This window comes from Triturus cristatus, chromosome 4_1 (assembly GCF_964204655.1).
Source record: "Triturus cristatus chromosome 4_1, aTriCri1.1, whole genome shotgun sequence".
In the NCBI taxonomy this organism is placed as follows: domain Eukaryota; kingdom Metazoa; phylum Chordata; class Amphibia; order Caudata; family Salamandridae; genus Triturus; species Triturus cristatus.
The window spans coordinates 843842333-843867606 of NC_140585.1; the positions used below are offsets into that span (position 1 = coordinate 843842333).

Below are 25274 nucleotides of genomic sequence, written 5' to 3' on the forward strand. Positions count from 1 at the left end.
AGAGCCACCAGCTCTAATGCCCCCTTTTCAGAGGCAAGGACCTTCACCTATAGGATCGAAGTGTGAAATGGCGAGCACTCTCTGAAGGAAGGGGTGTGGAGTGCACAGAGGGGAGGATAGCAAAAGAAGGGCATACTATTTTCAGTTTAGCCTCATAAAGCTATCTATATGGCTACACTGCTTTTTTCTTTAAAAACAAAAAATCTTTTGGGAAAGAATAAATGTCACCTGATTGTGCTCTAGTGACTTTTTAAAGTTTGCCTCCTTTTGAATGTCAAAATACAACAAAATTGGCCTATTTAGCCTGTGGACATGCTGCAAATGCGTTTCAGTTTAAGTTTAATGATTATCTACGAAGATCTCATGAACGAGAGCATATTTCTAATTTCCACATCAGCTTTGTGAACTGGCCCATTATTCTAACGAGTCTGCCTTTCTGAAATATGATTGACAGTGGGGAAGGCCTGTGTGATTTTTAAATATTGCACTATGATAAGGCTAAAAGGTGCACAACATATTTCCTTCAAAAAGTCTATACTCAGAGGAAAAATACAAGCATTTGAAAAATAAGAGGGCCGGACAGACTGCGGTCAAATAATTGATTTAGACAGCTGCACATTTTGCAAGTACAAAGACTATTTTAGAAAGTGTAGATGGTTGAGTTAGGAAGTCTTGGACACCAGTGAACTGATGTAACATTGATTGAGGGAACTGGTAAGACAGCCATTTAGACTTGAATGATAAAGTAGATTTAATTCACCCTTTTATGGAACAATAATAAATATTCTGGAGAAACCAATGAAAACAGTAAAATACTGATTAATGAAATAAGAATTGTGACTATTGGTAAGTTGATATCATTTATCGCAATTTTAAAACAAAATTCTATAAATATTTGATATTTACAAATGTGAGTCTTTTTTTCAAATGTGAAATGTTTTACAATTGTCAATGAAATGCATAAGCTATGATAAGAATGCTAAGTTTAAAGGAAACCAAGAATGATTACTCAAAAGCATAACATGCATCAAAAGCAGATTGAAAAATTTACAGAAATGATGTAATGCCATATAAATTTGTAAAAAATATATATTTCACGAAAAGCTTGGGCAGGTTTTATCATTGCTCTAGCACAAAAAGTATTCTTATAATTTCCTCATAACAAAAAATATTCAAGCCATCTAGAAGTCTGTCTTCCATACAATGTAGTTTCACGCTCATCAATGGCGAGAAAGTTTCGATATATCCTTATAAAATGGTCATTACAAGACACTTCTTTTCATCTAGCAAGTCAATGAAAATCTATTGGGAGGTTTGAAGGTGAAGTCATTTAAACATGGGAGCAAATGTCCTCACTGCTTTACAAAAAGTAGAGATGGCACTCCTTCCTACACTTCGTGTTTCTGTCCACAGCAAAGTCATCAATAGCTACATAAGTAAAGCCAACTAGGCCTAAAACATACAACAAACCACAGTTCAGACTAGGCAGTATGTGGCTGTTTTTCAATACTCCAGGTGCCTAATTTATACAACATAATGCTAGGCCGGAAGTGCATTGCCTCGCTGCACAGAGTCAAAACAGTGTCAATAAGGGACGGTAATGGGAATCTCCCATTTGAGCAGGCCTCAGTGAGCTCTGTGCTTCCGTTTTTTATGCTTTTTGTCCTTTTTCTTGACAGCACACTTGGGACAGAACCACTGGGCTTCTTCAGGGGGTGGGTCTTTTATTCCAACACAGGGCCTGTAAATGTTACAGAAAAACAAAATTTAAAAGCAAGAATTATTATCACAATTTGTTATACGAGACAATCCTATGAAATTCATGCTTCAGGTTGATCAAATTTCTTCACTATTAGCACAATAAAACATTTGGGGGCGGAATGGAGAGGGGGTGGGGCACATGACTGCTTATTCCCAAGCTCCTGCTCTTTATCAGGAAAACAAAAATCCAATGTACTCATAAGCATACTTCTGTTCCTTGCATTTTAAATAACGTTTAAATGAAGTTTAATTTATTTTATTTGCAGCCAAAATAAGTGAGGAAAACAGGACTCATTTATTCTACCTTTATGTAATACTGGAAATGACTCAAATATGGTATTTCTAATATATAATCTTATTTTTATGGTAAAAAAGGATTGTTGAAATTGTTTGGCTAGTTAAAATACTTGATCTAAGGTCAATGACTATAATTTTAGTAAAATGATAAAATTCAAATGTGACAGAAACACAACATTTCAAACAATTTCCACAATAGCATAGGCAGGGATGCCAGCCTGTCCTTTTTTCATTGTGACTGTATTCCCCAAGTTTCAGTCATCAACAAATTTTGCTAGAATCTATTGAATCCCTACTTACCAATATATAGAAAACTATAGTCTCAGTAGTACTATCACCCAACAATACTTATATGAGAATTCCAACTTTCCTAACAACTTCCAAACAGCACCGCAGGGGCCAACAAATTCAATCCTTTTGTTTTCCAAAAATTTGAAACTCCTGTAGTCTTAGTGTTTTACCACACTTTGTTTCCTTAGTCCCGACACATAAATCATCCATTTGACTATGCTTTTACATGGGTCAATTCAATGTCCTTCAGCCATTTCCTCAGCCTCTATTTTTGTTGACAGAGATGCAATCTATCCAACTCCAAACTACTCATTTAACAATTCTATGTGTTCCAACCTGAAGGTAGGACAATTATCCAGTTAGAATTACATTTGGCTGCCATGAAGTGACTCTATGAGCTGATGTACCACATGACCCGTGGCACAACATATCCTAAGTGAGGTTGGTGAAATTTCGTTTTTGCCTATCTCGATCATAATGGGTAGGTACAGTTATCGGCACTATCTTTTAGACACCGATTACATGAGACTAGTGATGTTAACTGTTGTACACTGATTTACAGGTGACGAAATGTACACATTTAACAATTAAAACACATCATTCTATATTAAACAAGAATTTACAGCTCCAAAGTCATACTTTAGCATATGTTAAAAATAAAGGTGCGCCCTAAAATCAGATTTTGAGTAAATACTTAAATGAATAAAGGTTAAGCATATTGTTTTGGGTATGCTTAGGTGCTCACATGCTTTAAGAACTCAACAAGATAGAATATCTTACCAGTGGTACCAGTCATCACAATCATCACAACCTATCATTGGACTACCATCATCCACCTTGTTACAGCCAGGACAGATCCAGATCTGGTTTCCAGACTCATCTCGAATCTAATGTGTAAAGGATAGAATTTAAAGACAATTTGAAAAAGGTTCCATTCTTAAAATAAACAAAAACAAAATAAACGCTTTCTGAGTACAATACATTGTATTCACAAGTCTGTAAAAATGGCATCAACCTGTACCACACTGATGTGGTGCATTAGGATTTCACACCGTCAACCACTATATGAATGCATCACAAAAACGCAAGCGTGATGAGGAACAGTTATGATTCTTCTCTTAACTTTGATGTTTTACATGCAAAATGTGATCAAATTGTGTCCCACATTTTTAAAACTAATTCACACTAGTCATTGCCCATAGTATGAGCTCCCACTTTAATTTGTGATCATATAGACATCAACAATGTCTGCCAACAGCATACCCCACACAGACTGCCTCATCTTTGGTTTAACTGGCAGATCATCCACAGAAATATTAAGGCAGAATGCAGGAGGGAGGAAGCAGACCATGGAATCTGCAGCCATAAAAGTGTGAATTTGGGTAAGGCTAGAAAATGGAGTACTGATTCCTAATCAATCCTGCCCTTCACCTGTGGAACAATAACCACACCTGGCTACCCTTCTTGCCTCTAAATATTGTGCCTTTATTAGTTTTAAAATTGCATCTGTAGGCCAGAATTGAGTACGGTTGCCTACAAACGTTCATTTCCAGCATTTTTCTCATCTGGTTACTAGGCTTCTCTTGCAGGTATTTAGGTCCAATCATTCCCCGTCCTCCTCCCACATATCCCGCAGTCTCTCCTCCATGGCACCATTATGAAGGTGTACCCCCTGCCCCCTCTGACTTCAGGGGATAGTTCTCTTTTACTGAAGACCCATATAGTCGAACACCTTTAGACCCCAGTGATCAATCTCAATGGTGGGTCCTACCTTATGTTACAGACTACCAGAAAAATGGCAAGAACCGACTTGTGTGACAGCGCCTATTCTTCCTGGATGCAACATTTCATGCTTAAGCCCAACACCTGTCAGTATGTCCAGAGCATGTCTCCAAACCTCACATACCTCAAGCCCATCTATATAGGTTAATCTACAACCAACACCACAGTCATTTATCCATTCCGAAAGTATGCCATGGAAGTCAATGCAAACTGGAGGCCTTTGTGATCCTCCCTCTCCCCATAAGTGGTGTAAAACACACACAAAGACACTTTATAAATGCTACAATAAGAAGCATAGCTACGCCCGCGAGTATTATCCCCGCTGTATTTGGTTCTTTATTCTTTTGTATACAATACACATTTCTAAGAAAACATTAGGTTATTTTACTTTCCTATACAATTCAATTTCCACCCTTTCCCTATTTTTCTTTTGAGTTTTTACCATGTATTCAACTGAAACGTTCAAGTCACCTCAATACATAGACACTGGGTTCACATTAACGTCAAGCAATGCACATTGAAGTTTATTTCATGAGATAATAAAATCTTTCAAAATATTCGCCATTGCAATTAACGTAGTTTGGCATTCAACTACAGACTGTAGTTTCCACAAAATAATTTGGCCTTATATTTAGCAGGTACTTTAGTGTCTGTCACTTGTAACCGAAACCAATCTTGCTATCTGCTTACTGTGAAAGGGGTGTGTGAATAGCCATGCAACTTCTTTACAGGTGAAAGGATACAATATTCTGCGTGTGACGTAACAAACTTTAAATAGTGGTTACAGACCCTTCGATGTTTTATTTAAAAAAAAAAAAAAGAATCCTTCTTAAAACCCCTTTGCTGCTCAAGACGCGATGTTCATGTGAACAACATGAACATCAATCATGTTCTTCCAGTAAGGACAGGAAACCCCTCTCGTTCTGGCGCTCTTTTTATAACCTCACTTTTGGCTGCCAGGGGAAAGTGGAGAAGAGCTTCCCTTCTCGAAATGCATTTTTTGTTTCAGTGACACACTGCGTGCTGAAACTGAAAAGACCTGGAGCCTAAAGGCTACTGCTGATTTCGGTTTGATAGGTACTAAGGGGCATAGCTTAGTCCCCTACGCACTGACCTGCACAGGAGAGTTACTGTTGCAAAGAGGTACTTTACAGTGACACCTCTCTCTAGTGCATCAATGCTTGAGAATTGCTACATGGGGACAGTCACTGAGCAGAGATTCACCCACTAGCCACAAGGGATGGCTACAAGATGAAACAAAGTGGCCCTCTAAGCATGGGCAAAAGCTACCCCTACTAGGGGGCATGAAAGTCTTTCTACCACAGCCCAAACCTGGGAGGTCAATTGAGAAATGTAATCCCAATCTGCCCAAGCCTACAGAGGGAGGCAGCAAAAAGGCACCAGAGGTACCCGTTTTTATAAAAAGTTTGTGGTGTGGGATGGCAGTCCGGACATTGGGCCACGTCCCCCACCGCTAGGTAATCCCCTAATCCTATATCGCCTAAACCCACAAAGAGTGGGGTGTGGGTCAGTTTGCCTTGCTATTTCGCTCCAACCCCATCCCTAAATCCTAAACCATCTTTCTGTCCTCTTGTGGAAGATATTTGGGTTACCCGCAGAAGTCCCACTACTCACTCAGAATATGCATTTGAGAAAAGAATGGGGTGGAGGCTTGCCCATCCTGACATTGGGCCACACACCAATCTCTTAACACAACAGTCTTTCTGTCCACCCTGGAGGAAGATTGGTGGATTATCCACAATGTCCCCACCTGAGGGTGGCAAAAAGCCCATAAATCGCCATGAAGAAGTATTTTTTTTAATTGGGGTTGGGGCCAGCCAATCCTGGCATTAGGTTGCACTATCGCCCCACCTGCAACACCACCCCCAGAGCGCTAGTCTTTCTGCCTGACAGATTCGGGACCGGCAGGCAGGAAATGCTCTAGTTACAAGGGATAGATGATTAATTTTTCCACATTGTAGTTTTTCATGGTCTTTTGACTATCATTAATTCTTTTTGAATGCTCATACTATCTTTGTGGAAGGTACCGAGTCATAATTAGAAAATTATTATTTTTGAATTTAAAAACAGTGTGTATTAATGCTAGGTTTACAATTTTTTAAATTGCTAATAGAGTTCATGAGTCAAGTAGTTATATTATTATAATCTAATCTAGCAAATGAGCCACTGGACATTCAAGTAACATTTTGATGGGTTGCACAGAAATATTACCTTTGATCCACTTCTCTAACAGACATTATGCTCTTTATTACTTACTTCCCTGTGTCTTCCAAGGAGATCTATCCTTTCCAATATATTTAAGAATGGGCCTGGTGTTAAATTCCAATAGCTGCCTACTTTCAATGGAGTCTCATTTTCTTCAATGAGAAGTCTGTTTAAACAGGAAATAAATCACCCTTGGGTCCATTAGTAGCACATGAATATCCATAACATATGTATTTATGGAAGTGTTGTTTGGTTAATATAACTAACATCTCCAGCTGCAGAGGTCTCTACCAAAGGTTCTTGTGACATAGAAAAGTTTCAATGATATGCACTGCTTTCCAGTGGATGCACAACCATTTAAAACGTTTACCACGCATTCTCTACATAACTTGTCCACTGGTCCTTTACTTGACGTGTTTCATGAAACAAAGCTTTGTTTGGCTTTTTCTACCGAGGTGAATTTAAAAATGTTCTTTTTATACAAGTCATTCACAACAATTGAAATTACTCATAAGGCATTCAAAATAAACAGGAATAACTTGCACACATCAGATTTGTTTTCAAACACATCTGTAATATACAATTATGTCCTGCACAGTTTAACTTCAAGTTCTATATTGCTACTCACATACTTACTTGAAAGCACACCACTTTGTATATACCATGAACAATAAAATGGTGGAACAAAAAAGCAATCCTTCTTACGATATTGTACAAATCCAAAGGGAGTGATATTCATATTCTCTGTTAACAACAGACCAGGAGAAATTCATTCACTGTAGTCGTGGGTAGTGATATCTTCTATCGCCATCAAGCCTTTGATATGCACACTATAAAACTATTATCTTGATTTCTTTGGAATAGATTGAATTGTGGCATAAAAGGCTGATGCTGTACCACTTACTACAAATAAAAAAAATAACAGATGTATATGTCTTTATGATAGAGTATCAGCAATCTGGTATTATTTCTAACAAGTTACTACTGTTAAATTCAAATTGGAAAACAAATTTAATTTAGGGCTAACTAAACATTGACACTCTATTGTATATAGAGGATGTCAGGGTAATTTTTGTAAAATCTTCTGCAGGTTCTACTTCTGAAGATGGTGTTTTCACCTACGAAATAAAAATGGCCTCTTTCACTGTCTACAGCATTATAATGGTGTATTTATGTTGCAACAAGTATATCATAAATCATTCTTGGGTCATTCCAATGTGAATTATACATTTAGCAAACAGTGCCTGCTCAAAGAATCTTATGAGAAGAAAAGAAGCCACATTCTTTCCCTCAGATTAATTTTAGTCAGTGTACTTCCTTCTTTGAGGTTCTGTCATGTCAAGCAGACACAAAAGCAGGATACAACCAGCTTACTGATGTGTAATAGGAAGTGAGCTTCTGTTTAACATCAAACCAGCCACATTAACAGAGTACGGTTCCAACACAGAGCTGCAGAATCACCATCTTGGAGTTTATGCACCTTTAAATGGTTTATGTTAATTAAGTGGGTATGGTTTGACATTGATAGCCTGATACTATACATTTAATCTTCAAGTCCGTTCAGAGAATTTTACCTGTATTGTTTCAATACGTTTAGTTTGCACTTGGACTGTGTACTACAGCCCAAGTACTGTGACATCCCACTTCATTAAATTAAATCACTTCTGCTACTGGAATTCCCAATACCCAAGAATATCCTGATTCCTTTCTAACCGTATCGATAGAAACATTACTATGAGGGAAATTTTGTTGAAAATGGCGCAGATATTAGTACATCTGGGAGGAGTGACTTTCAGCCTAAATCAAAAATCATCACCAGTACCCCAAATGACAATATAGATATCTTTCATGAAATAGCGAGCAAGGAACTTGTCTCCTTGAGGAACATGAGATCCAATTGGGAAAATAATCTGTCACACTTACAAAGGGAGGCATTGAAGTCATGCCAGGTGGATAGCCCCACTGATGACAAACCATCAGACAATGGCGGCAATGTGGTCATTACCAATACTAGCATTTATGAGAAGGAGGCCCATAGATAATTGGGTCGCCTTGTGATCTAAGTCATAGTCTATCAGGCTTACCAGCACCACTGACCGAATCAGCAGTGGAAAGCTTACCCTTTGGCTCTTCGATATCTGCATTTTTGGCTACGAGCTCGGTATCTTCACCATTTGTAGCTGCGGAAATAGAAATGCTTTACAGTGGTCAGCGACCGGTTGTGTGTGAGGAGCCATCATTGGGTAAAATAATGCAAGCATTGGCAAGTCAAAGAGCTGAGGCCCAAGAGTATTACCAACCGGCTCAAGCTGAAAGCAAAGAAATAAAGCAAGTACTGCAGGATGTCATGTCTAAGGTTACTCAGCTTTCTTCTGAGGTCACAGAGTTACAGAAGCGAGTTGCAGCAGTTGAGGAGGCTAACACATTTACAGTGAATCTCACAAAATCACAAGATTATCAAATGGGGATTATACAAGCTAAGCTCGAAGACCTTGAAAATCGGCAACGGCGACATAACCGAAGGGACGGAAGGCTCATATCCCTGGGCTTTTATTGTGAGTCTTTCAGAAAGCTTTTCCTGACCTGGCAGATTGGGATATGGACACGTTAGTTCAGCAAGCTCACAGGTTACCATTGTTTATCTCACAGGCAAATCAAAGTAGGTTCAACTTCGCAAGGCCGATTTTGGTGTTTTTGGGCAATTTTTTGGTGCGACAAGCAAAATATCTGAAGGCGCGCCCATCTGCCCCCGTAAAGGTGGACACAATATCAATATTTGTGAGATCTGACCTATGTAAACAAACAATGGACAAAAGATGGCGGCTGCGTCAATTGACGGACCCGTTTAAGGATGTGTGCTCACATATTCTTCTACAGGAGCCTGCGCGTTTAAAAGTTCTAAAGGATGGCCGATTACACTTCTTCTCTGACGAACACGAAGCTCAACAAGCTTTATCAGAATGGCAAGATGTTGCCAAGAAAGGAGGAGAAGTGTGGAGAAGTGTGGCTCAATGGTTAGAGCGGCAGACCCTGATGCAGAGGTCTGGCCCGGGACCAGGGTTCAATTCCCCGCCTCGGCGGGTCTTGGGCTCCAAAAAAAAATTCCACGGACCTGACAATTCTCGCCTCGGTGCCTATTCCAATCATGGAGTCCCACTCTGCAACTCTGGGCAATAGCTTGCTTAATCTCCACAACGGCCCCCACAACGCTAAGGATGTCTGGCCTCCACCTTGGGGGTGCCCAGGAGTGGACACCTCACAGGGAAAGCCAGGATGGGTTCCACAGCGGTATTCGTACAAGCGCCTTGAGACCCTTGCGGGTGAGTAGTGCGCTATACAAGTATCAATTTACAATTTTTTTATAGAAAGATTGAAGGCACTAAAAAAAATTCTAACATTTTATAAAAATCCTTTTTTTTTCCTTTCCTGGGCTAACAGAGAGAAATAATCTTTGTTTGTTTATGCTCATGACAATTTGCTTTATAACAGTATAATATATAATACTCTTACAGTCTAATATCTTATTTGCTGTTATACACCGGAAAATGTTCATTTTGGGAGGTGCGGGTGGGGGCGGTGGCTTGGGGCTTTGCGGGGGGTAGGGAGGGAGCGTTCTCCTTATGCTGTCAATTTGGGACAGCAGAGAAGGGGGTGATTCCTTTCAGTAGGCACGGGGGTGGGTTGAGTGGGAGGGTCAGACGAGATTAACTGGCTGCTACTGGTCAACTGTTTTTTTTAGTGGTCATTGGGAAGGGGGTCAGGGTGGGTGGGGTTTCATTAGCCATAGTTTAGTTAAGGTAGTACTGGTAGAGCACAAGAGAAGGGGATACGCAATGAGGGAGATGTTATTTGCTTAGCTTAAAAGATATGGTTAAATGCCGTATTTAAAATGTGTGTGTTGGAATGTGTCTGGGCTTAATAATGCGGGTAAGGGCCGCTTGGTAGCGGAGGAACTTCGGGTATTTAAGCCTCATATATTGGGGCTCTCCGAAACATCTTGTTTTTAAGGACAGAATGTATTTAAAACAGCTGGCATATCACATAATTGTTAGTACTTCGCAATCATTCTCTATCCGAGGAGTAGCTATTTTGAAGTCCAAAAATTGCTGTATCAGTGCTTCAAACAAAGGCCCACTCTAAAGGGAGATGGGCACACAGTTGTTGATTTATGGGCGCAAGGTTACAGTATGCACGGTATATGGCCCTGATATTGATTGTCCTGATGTTTTTGTTTATCTATGTTCTGAATTATTGGATTGGGCTGGCGAGTTGATTGTCATGGGGGATTTCAACTGTATTTTAGATAAAAAGATGGACACTACTAATACTTTATCCAGCGGTAGAATGGGCAGGACTAGGGCTGCTATTTTGAATCTTCTCCACATTCACCAACTGGAAGATGCTTGGAGAAGATTATACCCTACGGTGCCAGGATACACATTCTATTCTCATCGGCATAAAACATATACTAGAATACATATGATTTTTAAAAATAATGAGGCTCTCGAAAGTGCACTTATCGAGGTATGTCCTAAAATAACATCTGATCACAATCCTGTGATGTTGACAATACAGGCTTGGCTGTGGGATAAAGTCGTAGGGCGGGGATTTTCTTTTCCTAGGCACTTTCTTGGCAATCCAGAATATGTGAGATACATGCAAGGAATATTGGGGGAATATATTGATAAGAATTTAGGTACAGTGCCTATTGCAATAGTTTGGGACTGTATGAAGGCTTTAGTCAGAGGGGTTACGCTGCAATATATATCATGAAGCAGAACTAGTTGGGGGTACGTCAGTTGGAACAGGAGCATAGGTTTTATTTAGTCTTGGAGCAAAAACATGCTACTGCTATTGTTACAAAAGATCCCTGTGAACAGCAGGTATATCAGCTGGTTATTGAAGGAAGAGCTAAACTTCACAGAAATTTAAGGGACAAAGTAGCAAACACTTATCACAAGTTTAAGTCTAAACAGTACGAGTATGGGGAAAAGGTTGGGCATTTGCTGGCTAATCAGATAGCGGATTTAAGGGCTAGATCCAATAATAAATTAATCAAGGGGACAGACGGGCTAGCCTATACTAAATCTGAAGATATAGTGGAACAATGTAAGCGATATTATGCTGGTTTGTATGGCAATTCTACCTGCCTCAATCAGCAAATTGCTATGGAGTATATCCAAGAAAGCGTAATGCCCATTCTGAATTCATCTCTCTCTGAGCCTTTGCAAAGAGATGTTGAATCTGTGGAGATTGAGGAAGCGATTAGTACACTGCCTACTGGTAAAGTTGTTGGAGAAGTTACAATTCCCTTGGAATTTTAAAGACATTCTAGTGCCGACTTTTTTGGTGCTACGTAATGCAATTATGCAAGGGGAAAATGCCCCGTCCTCTTGGAATATCACTAATATTATTGTGTTTCCTAAAAAGGGGAAATCTGTAGAGGAGATGACTTCATATCGGCCAATCTCATTGATTAATGCAGACGCCAAAATCTTCTCGAACATTTTGGCCTCTCAGCTGGCTCCTGTTATTCACGTTCTAGTCTCAACGCAGCAGCATGGTTTTGTCCCTGGGAGAGACTCGGCGGCCCACATCAATACAGCTATTGCTGTATTTGATGTTGCTGGCCAGTTAAAATCGCGTGTTGGGATGCTGATGTTGGACGCAGAGAAGGCCTTTGACCGCGTGGTCTGGGGATGTTTATGGCTAACTGACAGCACTTGGTCTTGGCCAGAGGTTTATTTCGGCGATAAAGAAACTTTATATCAATCCGACAGCTTCTGTTAAGCTTAACGGCCTCTCCATCATAATATGCTGTTCAAAGGGGCACGCGACAGGGTTGTCCTTTGTCTCCGTTATTGTTTGCCCTTTACATACAGTCTTTTATACAACATTTGCTGCAGAACGTTAAAATTCCCTCAGTTTCATTTAATGGGCTGGATCTTAAATTAACTGCGTATGCAGATGATATAGCAGTTTATACAACTAAGCCTGAAGATGCTAATAACGAGCTTACACTTGAAGCTCAACGTTTTAGGCTTTTTTCAGGCTATAAATTAAACTTAAACAAAACACAGACAATCTTGAATTATCAATCCGATATGGCTCCAGTTGCATTGGGCATTACACAAACGGCAACGTATTTAGGAGTATGCATTAGTAGTCGAGTAGAGGAGGTGATTCAATTAAATTATGAATCACTACTTAAGAGGGTGGTTGCTAAATTGCGTAGTTGGCATCACCTCCCTCTCAGTATAGTTGGTAGGTGCAATATCGTAAAAATGAATATACTCCCTAAGTTTTTGTATTTATTTTGTACAATTCCTTTGAGGGTACCGTTGGCATTTTTTAAACATTTAGATAGTGTAACAGGCAGTTTCATTTAAAGTTAACGGCCTGGAAGGAGAGCGCTTCAGTATATTAAGTTGTCATATAAACAGGGCGTTTTCAAATTACCAGATTTTAAATTATACTTTTGGGCTGCATTTGCCAGCCGAATACAAAGCTTGCTTCAGGGACCCCGATTTTGGGACAACTTGGTTCTCATATCAAGTGGCCTGTGGCCTTGACACAGGGTTTTTGTTATATAAAACTGCCGACCCCAATTACTATAAGAGGGTTGGCTTTAAGGTAGTTAGGGATATTGTTAGGATATGGCAGGACGTTTCTAAGGCATATTCTTTTCCAAAGTTACATGTGCATATCAGGCTTTGGGGGAACCCCATACTACCGGAGATATTTCATGACTATGTTGGGAAAAGTTGGCAAAGTAAGGGTATAGTACAGCTTGGGCAGCTGTATGATGGGCAAGGGTTTCGTTCGTTTGCTGTTTTGAAAGAAGAGTATGGGGTATCCCACAGTACATTTTTTTAAGTATTTGCAAATTAGAGATTACCTTATTCGAGGACTTGGCCTACTACAGATGCCCTTTTCATCTGAGGTTTTGTCAGCATTCTTTCAGATTTTAGGTCGAGGGCGTATAGGCAAAGTATATCAGACACTGCTAGCTAATGTCAGTGACGATGGGATGCAGATTGCACTAAAGCTAAGTCGGATGTTCAATATAGTCATAACTAAAGAAGAAATACAGGAATCACTGGAGACCATAGATTTAGCAGTCGCATCCGTGAATTTGAAATTGCAGCAGCATCGGGCTATATTTATGCTATATCATCATCATCATCATCATAAGCTTTTATTCGATATGCAAGATATCTTATAAGCACAATTAAAATACAATCATTACAGTGTACAAAAAAGCATTGCTACAAGAAGCCAGTATGCTATATCACACTCTAGAGTATATCTCTAAATGGGCTGTGAACCAATCATTATCATCTAAATCATATTGCCAGAAATGTCAGGAGTTTGCTGCCGACTTACGGCATATGTTTATTAGTTGCCCAAGGTTGAGCTCATTTTGGTCTGGTGTTAACTATGCTCTTTCTATGTTAGTGGGTCATGATATCCAGATGACTGAAAAGGAAATAATACTGGGGACAATTGAAGAACGGGGTTGTCTTACTGGATTTTCTGTTTCAATCATAATTGTATGTGCTCGTTTGTGTATTGCTCGAGCCTGGATAACAACAATAAGTTCTAGTATTAAAGATTTTTAGGTCCTGTTGAGAGATATATATGAAATGGAGATGGCGCTTGCTAAAGCCAGAGGCCCACGCTCTTGGCTAAAATTTAAGCGGGTCTGTTCCTATGTTCAGTGGGATGAGAATGTGTATATTTTAATTTGGTTTGTGCATATGTTAACAAATTTACTCTCCATGTTTATTCCGATTGCGTAATGCAAGTTTCATCCTTTGTGCTCTCTTGTACTTATGTTGGATTGTGCTAATTGTATCTACTTACGTGTTTGTTTGTGACGTATTATACTTATGGCTAATAAAATAAAATACATTAAAAAAAAAGATAATTGAATTCCACAGAATGCTACGAGAGTATTGCTCTTAGTAAATATAGGGCATTCATTAATAATCATCATGACTTTTTGGTACAATGGTGAGATCAGGGACTCCCGGATTTTGAAGAATATACTTTCCTACGTGATCATACCCCCAAAATAACATGTTTCTATGTACTGCCAACAGTTCGCAAAAATATTGAGAACCCTCTTGGAAGACCTATTGGCTCCTCTAATGAGGGACTACTTAAGAACACTGCAGTTCATACCAATAATTTTCTCTTTACGTTTGTACTAACACTACCATCAGACAGCAGAGATAGTACGGATTTCCATTCTGAAATATAAGACCTCAACTGGGAGGACACATTTATTATGATACCTATGTATGCAAATTCACTTTTCACTTGTATAGATCGTGACCTGGGGGTAAGTGCCTGTGGGCACTTTTTGAAAACCAAACCCATCAGTATATATGACCACAACTGCTATTACAGACAGGTGACCACGAACGCAATGGCCATCTGCTTAGCTCCCAGCTACGCAAATCTTGTGATGGACTAGTGAGAGGCGCAGATTGTCTGGACAGATTCAATTTCGGAAAATACAAAACATGTTATCTTTCTGACCAGCTACACTGAATATTTGTTTCTTGTCTGGAAGGGCTCCAAGAAGAAGACTAGAAAATGTTTTGACATACTCAATCACAATCCATATAACATTTAGATCCCAGATGAACAGGGAAGAGATGGAGTTTCTTGATGTCAAGATCAGAGTGGAGGGGGACTTAGAGTACACTAGTCTACACAGAAAAGAGACAGCAGGAAATAGTTATCTCTGCTTTAATAGCCACCATTCTAATCAATACAATTCCTTCTGGTGAAATGTTGAGAGCCAAGCGTGTATCTAATGAGTAAGCTGAGTTTCTAAATGAGAAGGGCCACAATGAGAGCAGATTCAGAATGCAGGGATACTCTAATAAGACATTAAAAATAGCTAACCAGAAAGCTGAACCGCTAAATTGAAATCAACTCTTATTCCCGAATACTAGAAGATGAGGGAGGGAATGCACTTGTGTAATCACTACTTAGAGTCCGGTAGAATTAGATCTATTTTGGCCAAATACTGAATTCTCCTGAAAAAAGATTATTTGCCTGGGCTGAAACCCGAAACCTTCTATTACATCCAGGAAACGGAAATCCCGGGAGGATTTATTGTCGAATAGCTTTTTCACAAATAACTCCAAGAGTAAGAGGTTGGGCTCAACTAAGGGTTTCCATAAATGTGGACAATACAAAGGGTGTAAATGTACTGATAATGTGAACTGGCAGGAAGAAATGTATTCATTTACTGACTTGTACTTCTGACTATTCTATATATGTACCTATAATTTGAAATATGGGGCAAGTACTGTATTTCAAAGGTATATGTCTAAGGGATACAGGTAAACTCATATGTTTTGGAATTGAAATGATACAAAGGAATATTTGCAGACGCAAAATTCTGTGATGAATGGAGTCAAAATACATTCTGCATCTTCAAACCAAATATCCTATGGGGTCAACAAGGACAAGTAAGTGGAGGTTCATATAGGATGAATATTTTTGAACTGGTTTCCTGAGATGGATACTAGGGACACTTTGCCTTGCTTTTGTTCAGTTTATCTGGGATGAGATTGTTACCTATAATTTATTTCTATACAACATGGATCAGCAGCAGGTCTTACAGCATTTACACCGGTGATGTCGTGATTATTTGGCAGGGTCGTAGGAGAAAAATGGGTAGTAGAATTCTATACAATTGCATTGTCAAGCAGATGTTTTTATGAGACTGTCCCCCACAATACCACTCCTGCAGTGTCGATAATGGGTGGATCAGTTTGTGTTTGGGAGCCATTTGGACATTTAAGGGGTCTGCTTCTCACTGTGCCTTACCATCTGGGACCACAGCCGTTCATATATTTTTCACAACGCGATTACACCTTGTTAACCTAGCCCAATCGGGAAGCAATATCATGGTTGTGCTTCCCGCTATCCTTGGGGGAACTTATTCCACATTTTAGCTTGCACCTTCGGCTTGTACCCAGCCACAGTTATTAGTGTTCAGATTTCACTTCAACTCTTGCAGGTCACGTGATACACATATGGATGATCTAGGATGCGGGTGATATGGTCACTTATTACTTATTCATTTTAATAGTATATCTTGATTTTCAGCACTGGTGAAGAACTATTAGTAATGATTTTGCAATTCAGTTTCTGCTGCTGACTTGGAGGGATGCCTATCAGACAACACAATACCACGAGAATTACTCATGATATTAATGACATGATTTATTTATGTTGGATATGTCTAGTTCTGTTAAGGATGTTTATATAATTGCATTTGATGACATGAATTGAAATTGTATATTTGAATTTTTTTTTGTGCTCTTTATTTCAAAGTAAGTGTCCTGGACTACGTGCAGTCACCCTTTTATGTCTATGCACTGTTTTATATTTCGATTGGTGATGGGGCACACTCACTTTGACAAAGACTCTAGTGAGAACAACATGTCGGAACTATTGTTTCACATTAAATTCTTCATTGTTAATACACCCTGGAGTGCCCGCCTGTTTTCTGGCAAAGAAAAGCCATCCATACACACATACATTATACACCTGAGGGTATAAAAGCAATCAATTACAGGACGAGTGCTTGCGCAGAACTGCCAATTTGCATACAGCCCGTGAACAAGGAGCATTTCAGCTCTGAAACGCGTAGGGCTAACTTTGCACTGGGGATGCTGCCTGTTGTTGTCTAAATAAAGGACTCTGCTGGGATTTGCGGTTTCCTGCCTGTATTTGAGTGCATCTCCGTTGGTGGACACCTTTGAATGAAATATATATATATATATATATATATATATATATATATATATATATATATATATATATATATATATATATATATATATATATATATATATATTATCTACTGGCGGTCGCCAGTAGATAGTTATAGTTAGGACCGAGTTCCCATAGGAAATCTGAAAATTCTATTTTGAATAACTTTGGCGCCGGTTGACTTATCTTCGTGAAATTTTCAAAACTAATGGGGCGCTCCGCTCAGCTCTTACCCTGAAAGTCTCGGGGTCATTCGTCAAGCGGGGGCTGAGAAAAAAGGGGGGTCCCAAAACACGTTTTCCCCATGCATTTCCCATAGGGCCTTTAGTCGAAGGTACAGCCCGAACAGCTGAACAGAATTACTTTAAATTTGGCAAAGAGGTAGTCCTCAGGTCACGCATGTGCCTTTTGCTTAAATGGTGTAAATCCATTCAGTAGTTCCTGAGAAAATCAAAAGTAAAATCACATATATATCTGGGAGGAGCCTAACCACACAACTCATCGTGAGATCTGATTGGCTGTCAGCACTTCATCCAAGAAGTGTTGGCAGCCATCTTGGGACCAATATACATGATAGCACCTCATTAAAAAGCATTGCAGTTAATAGAAGGTTTTAAGACTTTAGTTACATTATAAATAGGCTTTCCTTTTTTCAGTTTCTATTTTTGGTGAATTCTGGTGGTGTTTTTTCAGTGTTTTCCAGTGATTTCAAAACCTCAAAAAAATAGTGCTTTTCAGTGGTTACTCATTTTCGCGCCATAAAAAACAACTGAAACGGTGTTTTACCGGTGTTTATGGAACGCTTTGCGTTTATTATTTCTTGCTTTCTTCATTGATGCATGGTATATAGACAGTGTACGTACAGTGTAGATGAGGTCCAAATACATTTTTACAACTCGAAGGTTAAGTCAGCACTTTCTGAAATGTGCCTGAAAAGGGTGGCTCTGTGCAAGGCACACCTCTTGAACTACGGGGTACAGAGAGAACTTTTTGGAAATGAGAGATTTCTGGGGGTGTTGGGCGTTGTAGGCAAGGCAGGCAGTTCTCATAGTTCATTTAGAAGCAATGTGTTGTCATTTGCAGAAAGTGAGAGCTTGGTGACATGTTCATGGTTTTGGGCACTCCTACTCAGGGAATAGACGCACCCTTGCACTATGGCGCAAGGATGTGTGCATTGGCTCATGGGTGCAATATTGGGTCTCGCAGTTGCGAGAGTTTCAGCTATTGGCATTGTAAATAACAGTGCCTTTTATTTATGTTTTTAAAACAAAAATTTAAAAAAGGCATTTTTATTTGTAATGTCATTAGCTCAAACTCGTGTAAATGCGAGACCTATTGCATTGCAAATGCTTGTTAAATTCTGAGTTTGTGCTTTTGTACACCATACCGAATCGGTATTTGGCAGGTGCGGGTTTAGGGCAGCCCTTTCAAATAACGATTCCTTGTATGTGTTCATGTTTTGCAACCAAAATCTGGTCTTAAAACATTTATATTTTACAGACTATTAAAAGGTATTGCTAATCCATTTGCCAATGGCTTCTCTTTTGTGAATGGTCAAACAACAATTTTTAGGAATAGTCAAAACTGTGGTGTGTCTGTGTATGCATCTGGTGTGTCCTGTGTGAAAGGAGATGATGTAGTGATGTGATGTATCTGTGGCAGCACATGTAACAAGAGCTGCCCTTAAACATGGGCTTATAACAGACAATTAAAACGCCGGCTCAGCTGGATTTCATGTATCTAGGTATCTCAGTAGGCAACACGATTTTTGGCAATCAACTAATTCAAGCACAGAAGACACACAACAGCCTCAACAGGATTTAATATGGACCATAATTTAGAATCAAAATACAGTATTGACAACAGGATATACAACCCACGACGTATACATACATGAATATGGACAAACAGAGAAAAATACTGCGCAGTGTCCCAATGTGAGGAGCCAAGCATATATTAACATAGGTCTGACACGTCAGCCAAGCATATATTAACATAGGTCTACTTTGCAGGTAATGCCGAACTTTTGCGATAATAACCATAACAATATCTACTGTGTTTAAAGAGCTTCAGAAATGATGTTAATGTTCGTAGACTGGAACTGATGAAAGCCACTCGACCCTCAGTCCCACTCTTGAGTTGGACTCTGAAAGACATCTTGTTGTTGCGATGCTGACGCTGACCTCAGGAAACCTGTGGTCCTTCTGTGCGGCCTCCCCGAGCTGCCTTTCACCCCTTCCATCCAAATCTCACCGGCATCAGTGAACAACAATTCACCCCAGTATTATTTGAATGCCTCTAGTTCCATTTGAAGTTTAAATCCTATACACAAGAACGGAAACAGAAGAAACAAGGAGCCAATGTAAGCACTCAAAAAAGCAAGACAGAACTATGTCGGAACAGAGGCGCAACTAGAGCCAAATTTGGGGGGGGGGGCTAAGAAATAATTTCGGGGGGGGGGCTGAATCTTCTAAGCCATAGACAGAGTGGAACTGCAGGGGCTCTTAGAAGGGGTGAAACAACAGCGAGACCTCATTAACATGCAAATGGTCTTTTAAAGACCGGTGAAGTGCTCGGGTGCGGCTGTGTTCGTGCCCTGAAGCTGTCTCAGCCCGGGCTGCCACACACGACGGGGGGAGGGGGGTGGGGGGGTGGGGGGATGGCTGAAGCCCTTTGAGTCCAATTTGAAAATCGTGGGCGCGAGTGGGGGTGCTAATCCCAAGTTGGTAGTGTTGCGCATCAGGACTGGTCTTATTAGGATCACTGTGCAAATGCACGATGCCTATGCCACATACCATCCGCGAAATGCAGACGAGTCCACCTTGTCTGGGCCTGCCGGTTTCCCCGCCACTCCAGTAGTATGTGCTCCGCACTGCAAATCTCATTTCCCGTCTGCCAGCTCTCACCTTGACTCGGTTTGTCTCTGGGGTTCGAGTCCTGTCTCTGCACATTCACACCGATGCTCAGCCTGCGGGAGACAGAGATCAGCCTCCAGCAGTCCCAATTCAGCCTAGGAGGGGACAGTATGGTGTGGTGGGAACTTATGCCGGGCCAAATAAAGCAGCTGCTCACCTGGGGGGGGGGGGGGGTACACCCCATGCCCCTCTCCCAAGGCCAATGTCATGCGGCAGAGCAACCACGTGAAGAGGACAGATAACGAGTGCATTATTAGCCGTGCCCCTCCCCTGATCCATTCCTGGCTCGCACTTCAAAGCCAGGACGGCAGCCAGGTGTACTTACGCTGTATTCCAGCAGATGGCACAAGTTCGCAAATATGAAATCGGTGCGGCCGCAGTCAGACAGACGGCAGACCACAACAGCTCCTCTCCCCCGCCAGCTATGAAAATCAGTGACACTCGGTTTAAACCGAGCGTGCTGATTTTCATTCGGTAGGGTAGTGTCGGTTAGATTCGGTTTAAACCGAATTCCGGACAGCCTAATTATAAATCATTTGTTGATGGTACCATACTCATTTTAGGAATTGTGGTGGGTTCTAAAGTGATTTTACCATGTGAAAAAGCCTTCTGCTGTGATATCATGAATCATGTTTGAGAGAAAACTATTTTCTCATGCTTTTCCCACAGAGGTTTGGAAGGTGATCTATAAGCTAACTGAGAGCATATTTATCTTTCTCAGTCAAGTGAGAATGAAGTCTGACATTCTCAGTAAAACATGTACATCCAACAAGGGCAGAGACTGTCAGTTGATTCCTTTGTGTTCTACTGCAGCTCCCCAGAGTGTTCTAAAGAACAACTAGAGCGCTAACAGTCCTACTTATGACAAACGTATGGCACACCTGAAGCCATCTTGGTTGGAATAAAGTGGTAATTCTTAAAACATTTAATTTACAAAGGAACACAATGAGGGCATTCATTTTGCCATAGAAATTATGATTAGTGCTGCAGAAAGAAAAATTAGGGCACATTTTGACTCCTCAAATCCTCTTCTATGTCATAAAAAAATTCTGACATGCAGACTGAAACATGCACTTTGAATACCAGCAGCAGACTTCCCTGGTGAGCAGTAGCTCTACTACAGTGATCTAATGAGCAACTAGAGTGCTAACATTCAGAATTTATGGCAAATGTGTGACACATCTGAATGCCTTCTTGATGGAACCAAGTAAAAAACTGAAAGTATTTCCTACTGAGGAGACTGGAGTAAATGAGGAAATAAGGAAACTTCATAACAAATAAATCTCCCAAGATGGCCACCAGAGACAAAAGAGCCCAAATGTAGCCCAAATATCACCCAGATGTAGCCCACATGTAGCCCAATGACAGAAGTGTGCAAAACACTTATTTTTTGTGTATTTGCAGTTTTATATAGTGCAGACTTTTCAGGTATTGGAATGCTTTACATGAGCATCGGTTACATCACACAAGATCAAATTCATTTTGGTTGTAGACATGGGGAGATTAAGTGATTTGACCACAATCACAGAATGTTGAGCTGAAGCAGAAACTCCAACCTGGTTCCCCAGTTGCAAAGTCTGCAACTCTGGAAGTAACACCACATCCTCTCGCCAAGGTGCAACATTTAATCAAGTGGTCAACTGGATAAAAAAAACAAAGATTACAAATAATTTAAAAGTTCTTTGTCGCTATTTGAAAACTCAGAAAATATGTCCTCATTTTAGTTTTTTAGAGCACTAACCATAATTTTGATGCAAATAAGACCCTCTCATATATGTAATTTCTAAAGGAAATACTCTAGGTATTACAGTTTTGATTACATCAAGATGACGTCAGGCGTTCCACACTTTTGTAATAAATATAGAATGTTAGCAATCTAGTTGTTCATTGGGATACTGTTGAGAGGCAGAGGCCAGGGGCACGGACTCTGAAAATTGAAGGCAGGTAGGAGAGTGCAGAGGCAAATATTTGACCACACTGGGCAGGCAGGAAGGGCAGTGGCAGCACAACAGACTATGGAGGGCAGTGGAAAGGGGGGCAGGGGCAACAAACCAACAATACAGGACTGGCAAGAGAGGCTGTGGCAATATAATAGACCATTGTGGGCAGAAGGAAGAGGCAGTGGTAGTACAACCATACATGCCAACAGACTCGTTTCAGCCAGGAAACGTCCAATGTTTTTAAGCTCAAATGGGCTTTATTTGATCTGTCTCCTGTCTACAATCTCCTCTTTTTCAATGCAACTCAAAGGGGAAAATCAATACCCCAGTTTTTTTTTCCAAATCTCTCTCTTACCAAGTTCAAAATGTTCACAAGTATGGTACATTGAATCATGGTAGGCAGGAGGAATTGGGGTAGGGACATGGACTCGGATAACAGAGGACAGGAGGGACATGGAGAGGTGCACCACTCTGACCCTACAGGGCAGGCATCAGGGTTTGCAGCAGCACAATACACCACACAGCGCATGCGGGACGGGAGTGCAGCACAACAATCCATAGAAAGCAATAGGGAGGGGACAGGACCATGCACATGGACAACAGAGAACAGATGGGAAAGAGGCAATGGTAGCTAGCTGACCATAATGGACAGACAGGAGAGAAAGCTGCAGCATAACAGACCATAAAGGGCAGGAGGGTCGGATCAGGGACATTACAATGGAACAGACAAGCCAGGAGGGAGGGAATAGGGGGTCTGCACATGGAAACAAAGGGCTGGGAGCAAGGTGGCAGGGCAGGAGCAGCAAGATGACCATGGAGGTCAGGCAGGATGGTCACTAGAAACAAGACACCATGGAGAGCAACAATGAGACTATGGTGGCATACACACAGACCATGGAGGGAAGGTGGGAGGGGGTCAGGGGCAGCTAGCTGACCACGCAGGGAAGGTGGGAGGGGCCATGGCAGCACAGAAGACCATGCATGGCAAGCGGGAGGGTTAGTGGCAGCACAATGGCTATGATGGGCAAGAAGGAGGGTGCAGGGGCATGCACAAAGGACCATGGAGGATAGAAGGGAGGGTCAGGACCTGGGCACAGACAAGAGAGTTCAGGGGAAGGAGCCTCACAACAGACCGCGCGGGGCAGGCAGGAGGAGCAGTTGCAGCACAACAGATCAGGGAGGGCAGAAGGGTGTGGCAGTTAAAAGGACCATGGAGGACAGGAGGAAGGGGATAGGGGCATGGCATGTGGACAGGCAGGGTGGAGGTGGCAGGGACAGGTTACAGTCATCTGACAATGCTGGGCAGGTGGGAGGGGAGTGGCAGCTCAACAGAACACTCAGAGTAGATAGGAGTGGCAGGTCCATGGAAAATGGTGGGCAAAAAGGATGGAGCAGGGGCATGCACAAAGACATCGGAGGGCAGGGGGAAGGAGAATAGGGGCAGCAAGCTAAGCACAGAGGCTAAGTAGGAGGTCAATGATGGGCCATAGAATGGGGCAATGGAGGGCAGGAGGAGTGGACTGGTACATCATGCTAAATGGAGGGAAGTGGCAGCACATCAGACCATGCATGGCAGGAGGGAGGAGGCTAGTCCATGGATTCAGACAACAGAGGATAGGGAGGAGGTGGATGGGGCAGCAAGCTAGGTGGACGCAGTGTTATATAGAACATAGTCCTGAGAGCAGGATTGAAAATGAAAACCAGATGTAGTATATGGTATAAACTATGCACCAAAAAGTGTGATACAAGATGAACCGGGCGTGAAATATAATATGCAATACATTGTGCGCAATGACAGATTCATTGGAGAGCGCGAGATAGCACAGGCACTAGCGCGTGCTATGCGATATGCGCCTTGGAGTGTAATATGCACAGGGCAGTGTTGTGTAACATAACTAGTCTCTAAAGTTGTAATATAAAATATGTGCTGGGGAGTGTAACGTTGCATATGCACTGTGACAAAGATATGGATCCCAGATTGTAATATGTATAGCATAGCACTGTGCGTTATAACATAGGCATCGAGGAAGGCACGTTAGATGGGGCAATATAACCCGTGCGAAGGCAAGTGTGGCATGACATATTCACGGGGTGGTGTTACAGTGCACATGGGCTAGAGAGTGTCATAGCATACGCACTAGCTGGTGGAATACAACACAGAGGTGTGAGGCAATCGGCAGGCACTGGTGGGTGTAACACAGCATTGGGCTCAGCCAGGAGCACGCTGTGACTCTCAAGTGAGGTTCGTCTCCTTTCCAGAGAGTAAGATAAAAAGTATTACACATCCGGCGGTGGATGTGTTTTTTATTAACCGTGAGGGGGGTTTCTTGCATAGTTTGGTCGAATTTTTGTCGAATCCCCTTTGAAAGGCTTGGTGTGCGTGTATATTAAATGTGCCCGTCAATAGCTACCGATGTTTGTATAAATAAACGACAATGGTGTCTACTTGGAGAGTACCCACCGGCGGGGGCGCCGGGATTAGGCACGGTAGGGCGTCAGACACATTAGAGCTTCACTAGTGGTGTAAATACATTCCATGTGGATTCATTCTATGCATAGTGGCCTTTTAATGAATATCACGCAAATCGTCATGGTGATAGGTACATACGGTTTGTCCAGCATGTCCTAGGTGTTTCTATAAATATATATATTTTTAAAATAATAAAAAACAAAGGCCGGCCCAGGGGGATGGGGTCCCCGGAGCCATAAGTGGCCTGAAGAGGGGGGCAACGCAGCCCCCTCCTAAAGAATTTAAATTAAAAAAAGGCCATGACCCGGGGGTTGGGGTTCCCGGGGCCGATTAAGGCCTTGGGAGGGCCAAATTAATTTTTTTCAAAAAAAAAATTAGGGTGCAGGCCCTGGGGGATGGGGTCTCCAGGGCCAGTAAATTAGAAAAAGAAGGGGGGGGGGGGGGCACACAGCCCTCCTTCTTAAAAAAATAAAATAATTAAAAGACCGGCATCGCGCTGGAGGCCACGCCCCCTCCTTGCAGCACTCTGCAAACGCGCCCCCTGGCCAGTTGTAAGTTGGGGAATTAATCCCCCTTCAATACTGAGGGTCCCTGAGGGCCAACTAGCCCAACAGGTATCTCCGGTGTGCGTTGCAGACAGGTGGTCGGAGGCCACGCCCCTTTTTACACCTCTATGCAACGCAGCTCTGTGGCGCTTACTGGAGTACCTAGTTGGCTAGTTTGACCCTAGGGACCCTTAGGATTCAAGGGGACTTAATCTCTCAACTTAGAACGGCCACAGGGCGCATT

At 41.5% G+C, this 25274-nt stretch overlaps 1 protein-coding gene across 2 annotated transcripts in view; it reads right to left on the reverse strand.

Annotated features, from left to right (window-relative positions):
• Window positions 1–841: 841 nt before the first annotated feature.
• Window positions 842–25274, reverse strand: part of TAF3 (TATA-box binding protein associated factor 3) — a 626060-nt gene continuing 601627 nt past the window's right edge. For both annotated transcript variants that reach the window (XM_085653532.1, XM_085653531.1), the window contains 2 exons: window positions 3130–3236; window positions 842–1741 (listed from right to left, as the gene is read on the reverse strand). In XM_085653532.1, the coding sequence (XP_085509658.1) occupies window positions 1627–1741; window positions 3130–3236 (222 nt within the window). In that variant the 3' untranslated portion in view covers window positions 842–1626. The remainder of the gene's footprint in view (window positions 1742–3129; window positions 3237–25274) is intronic.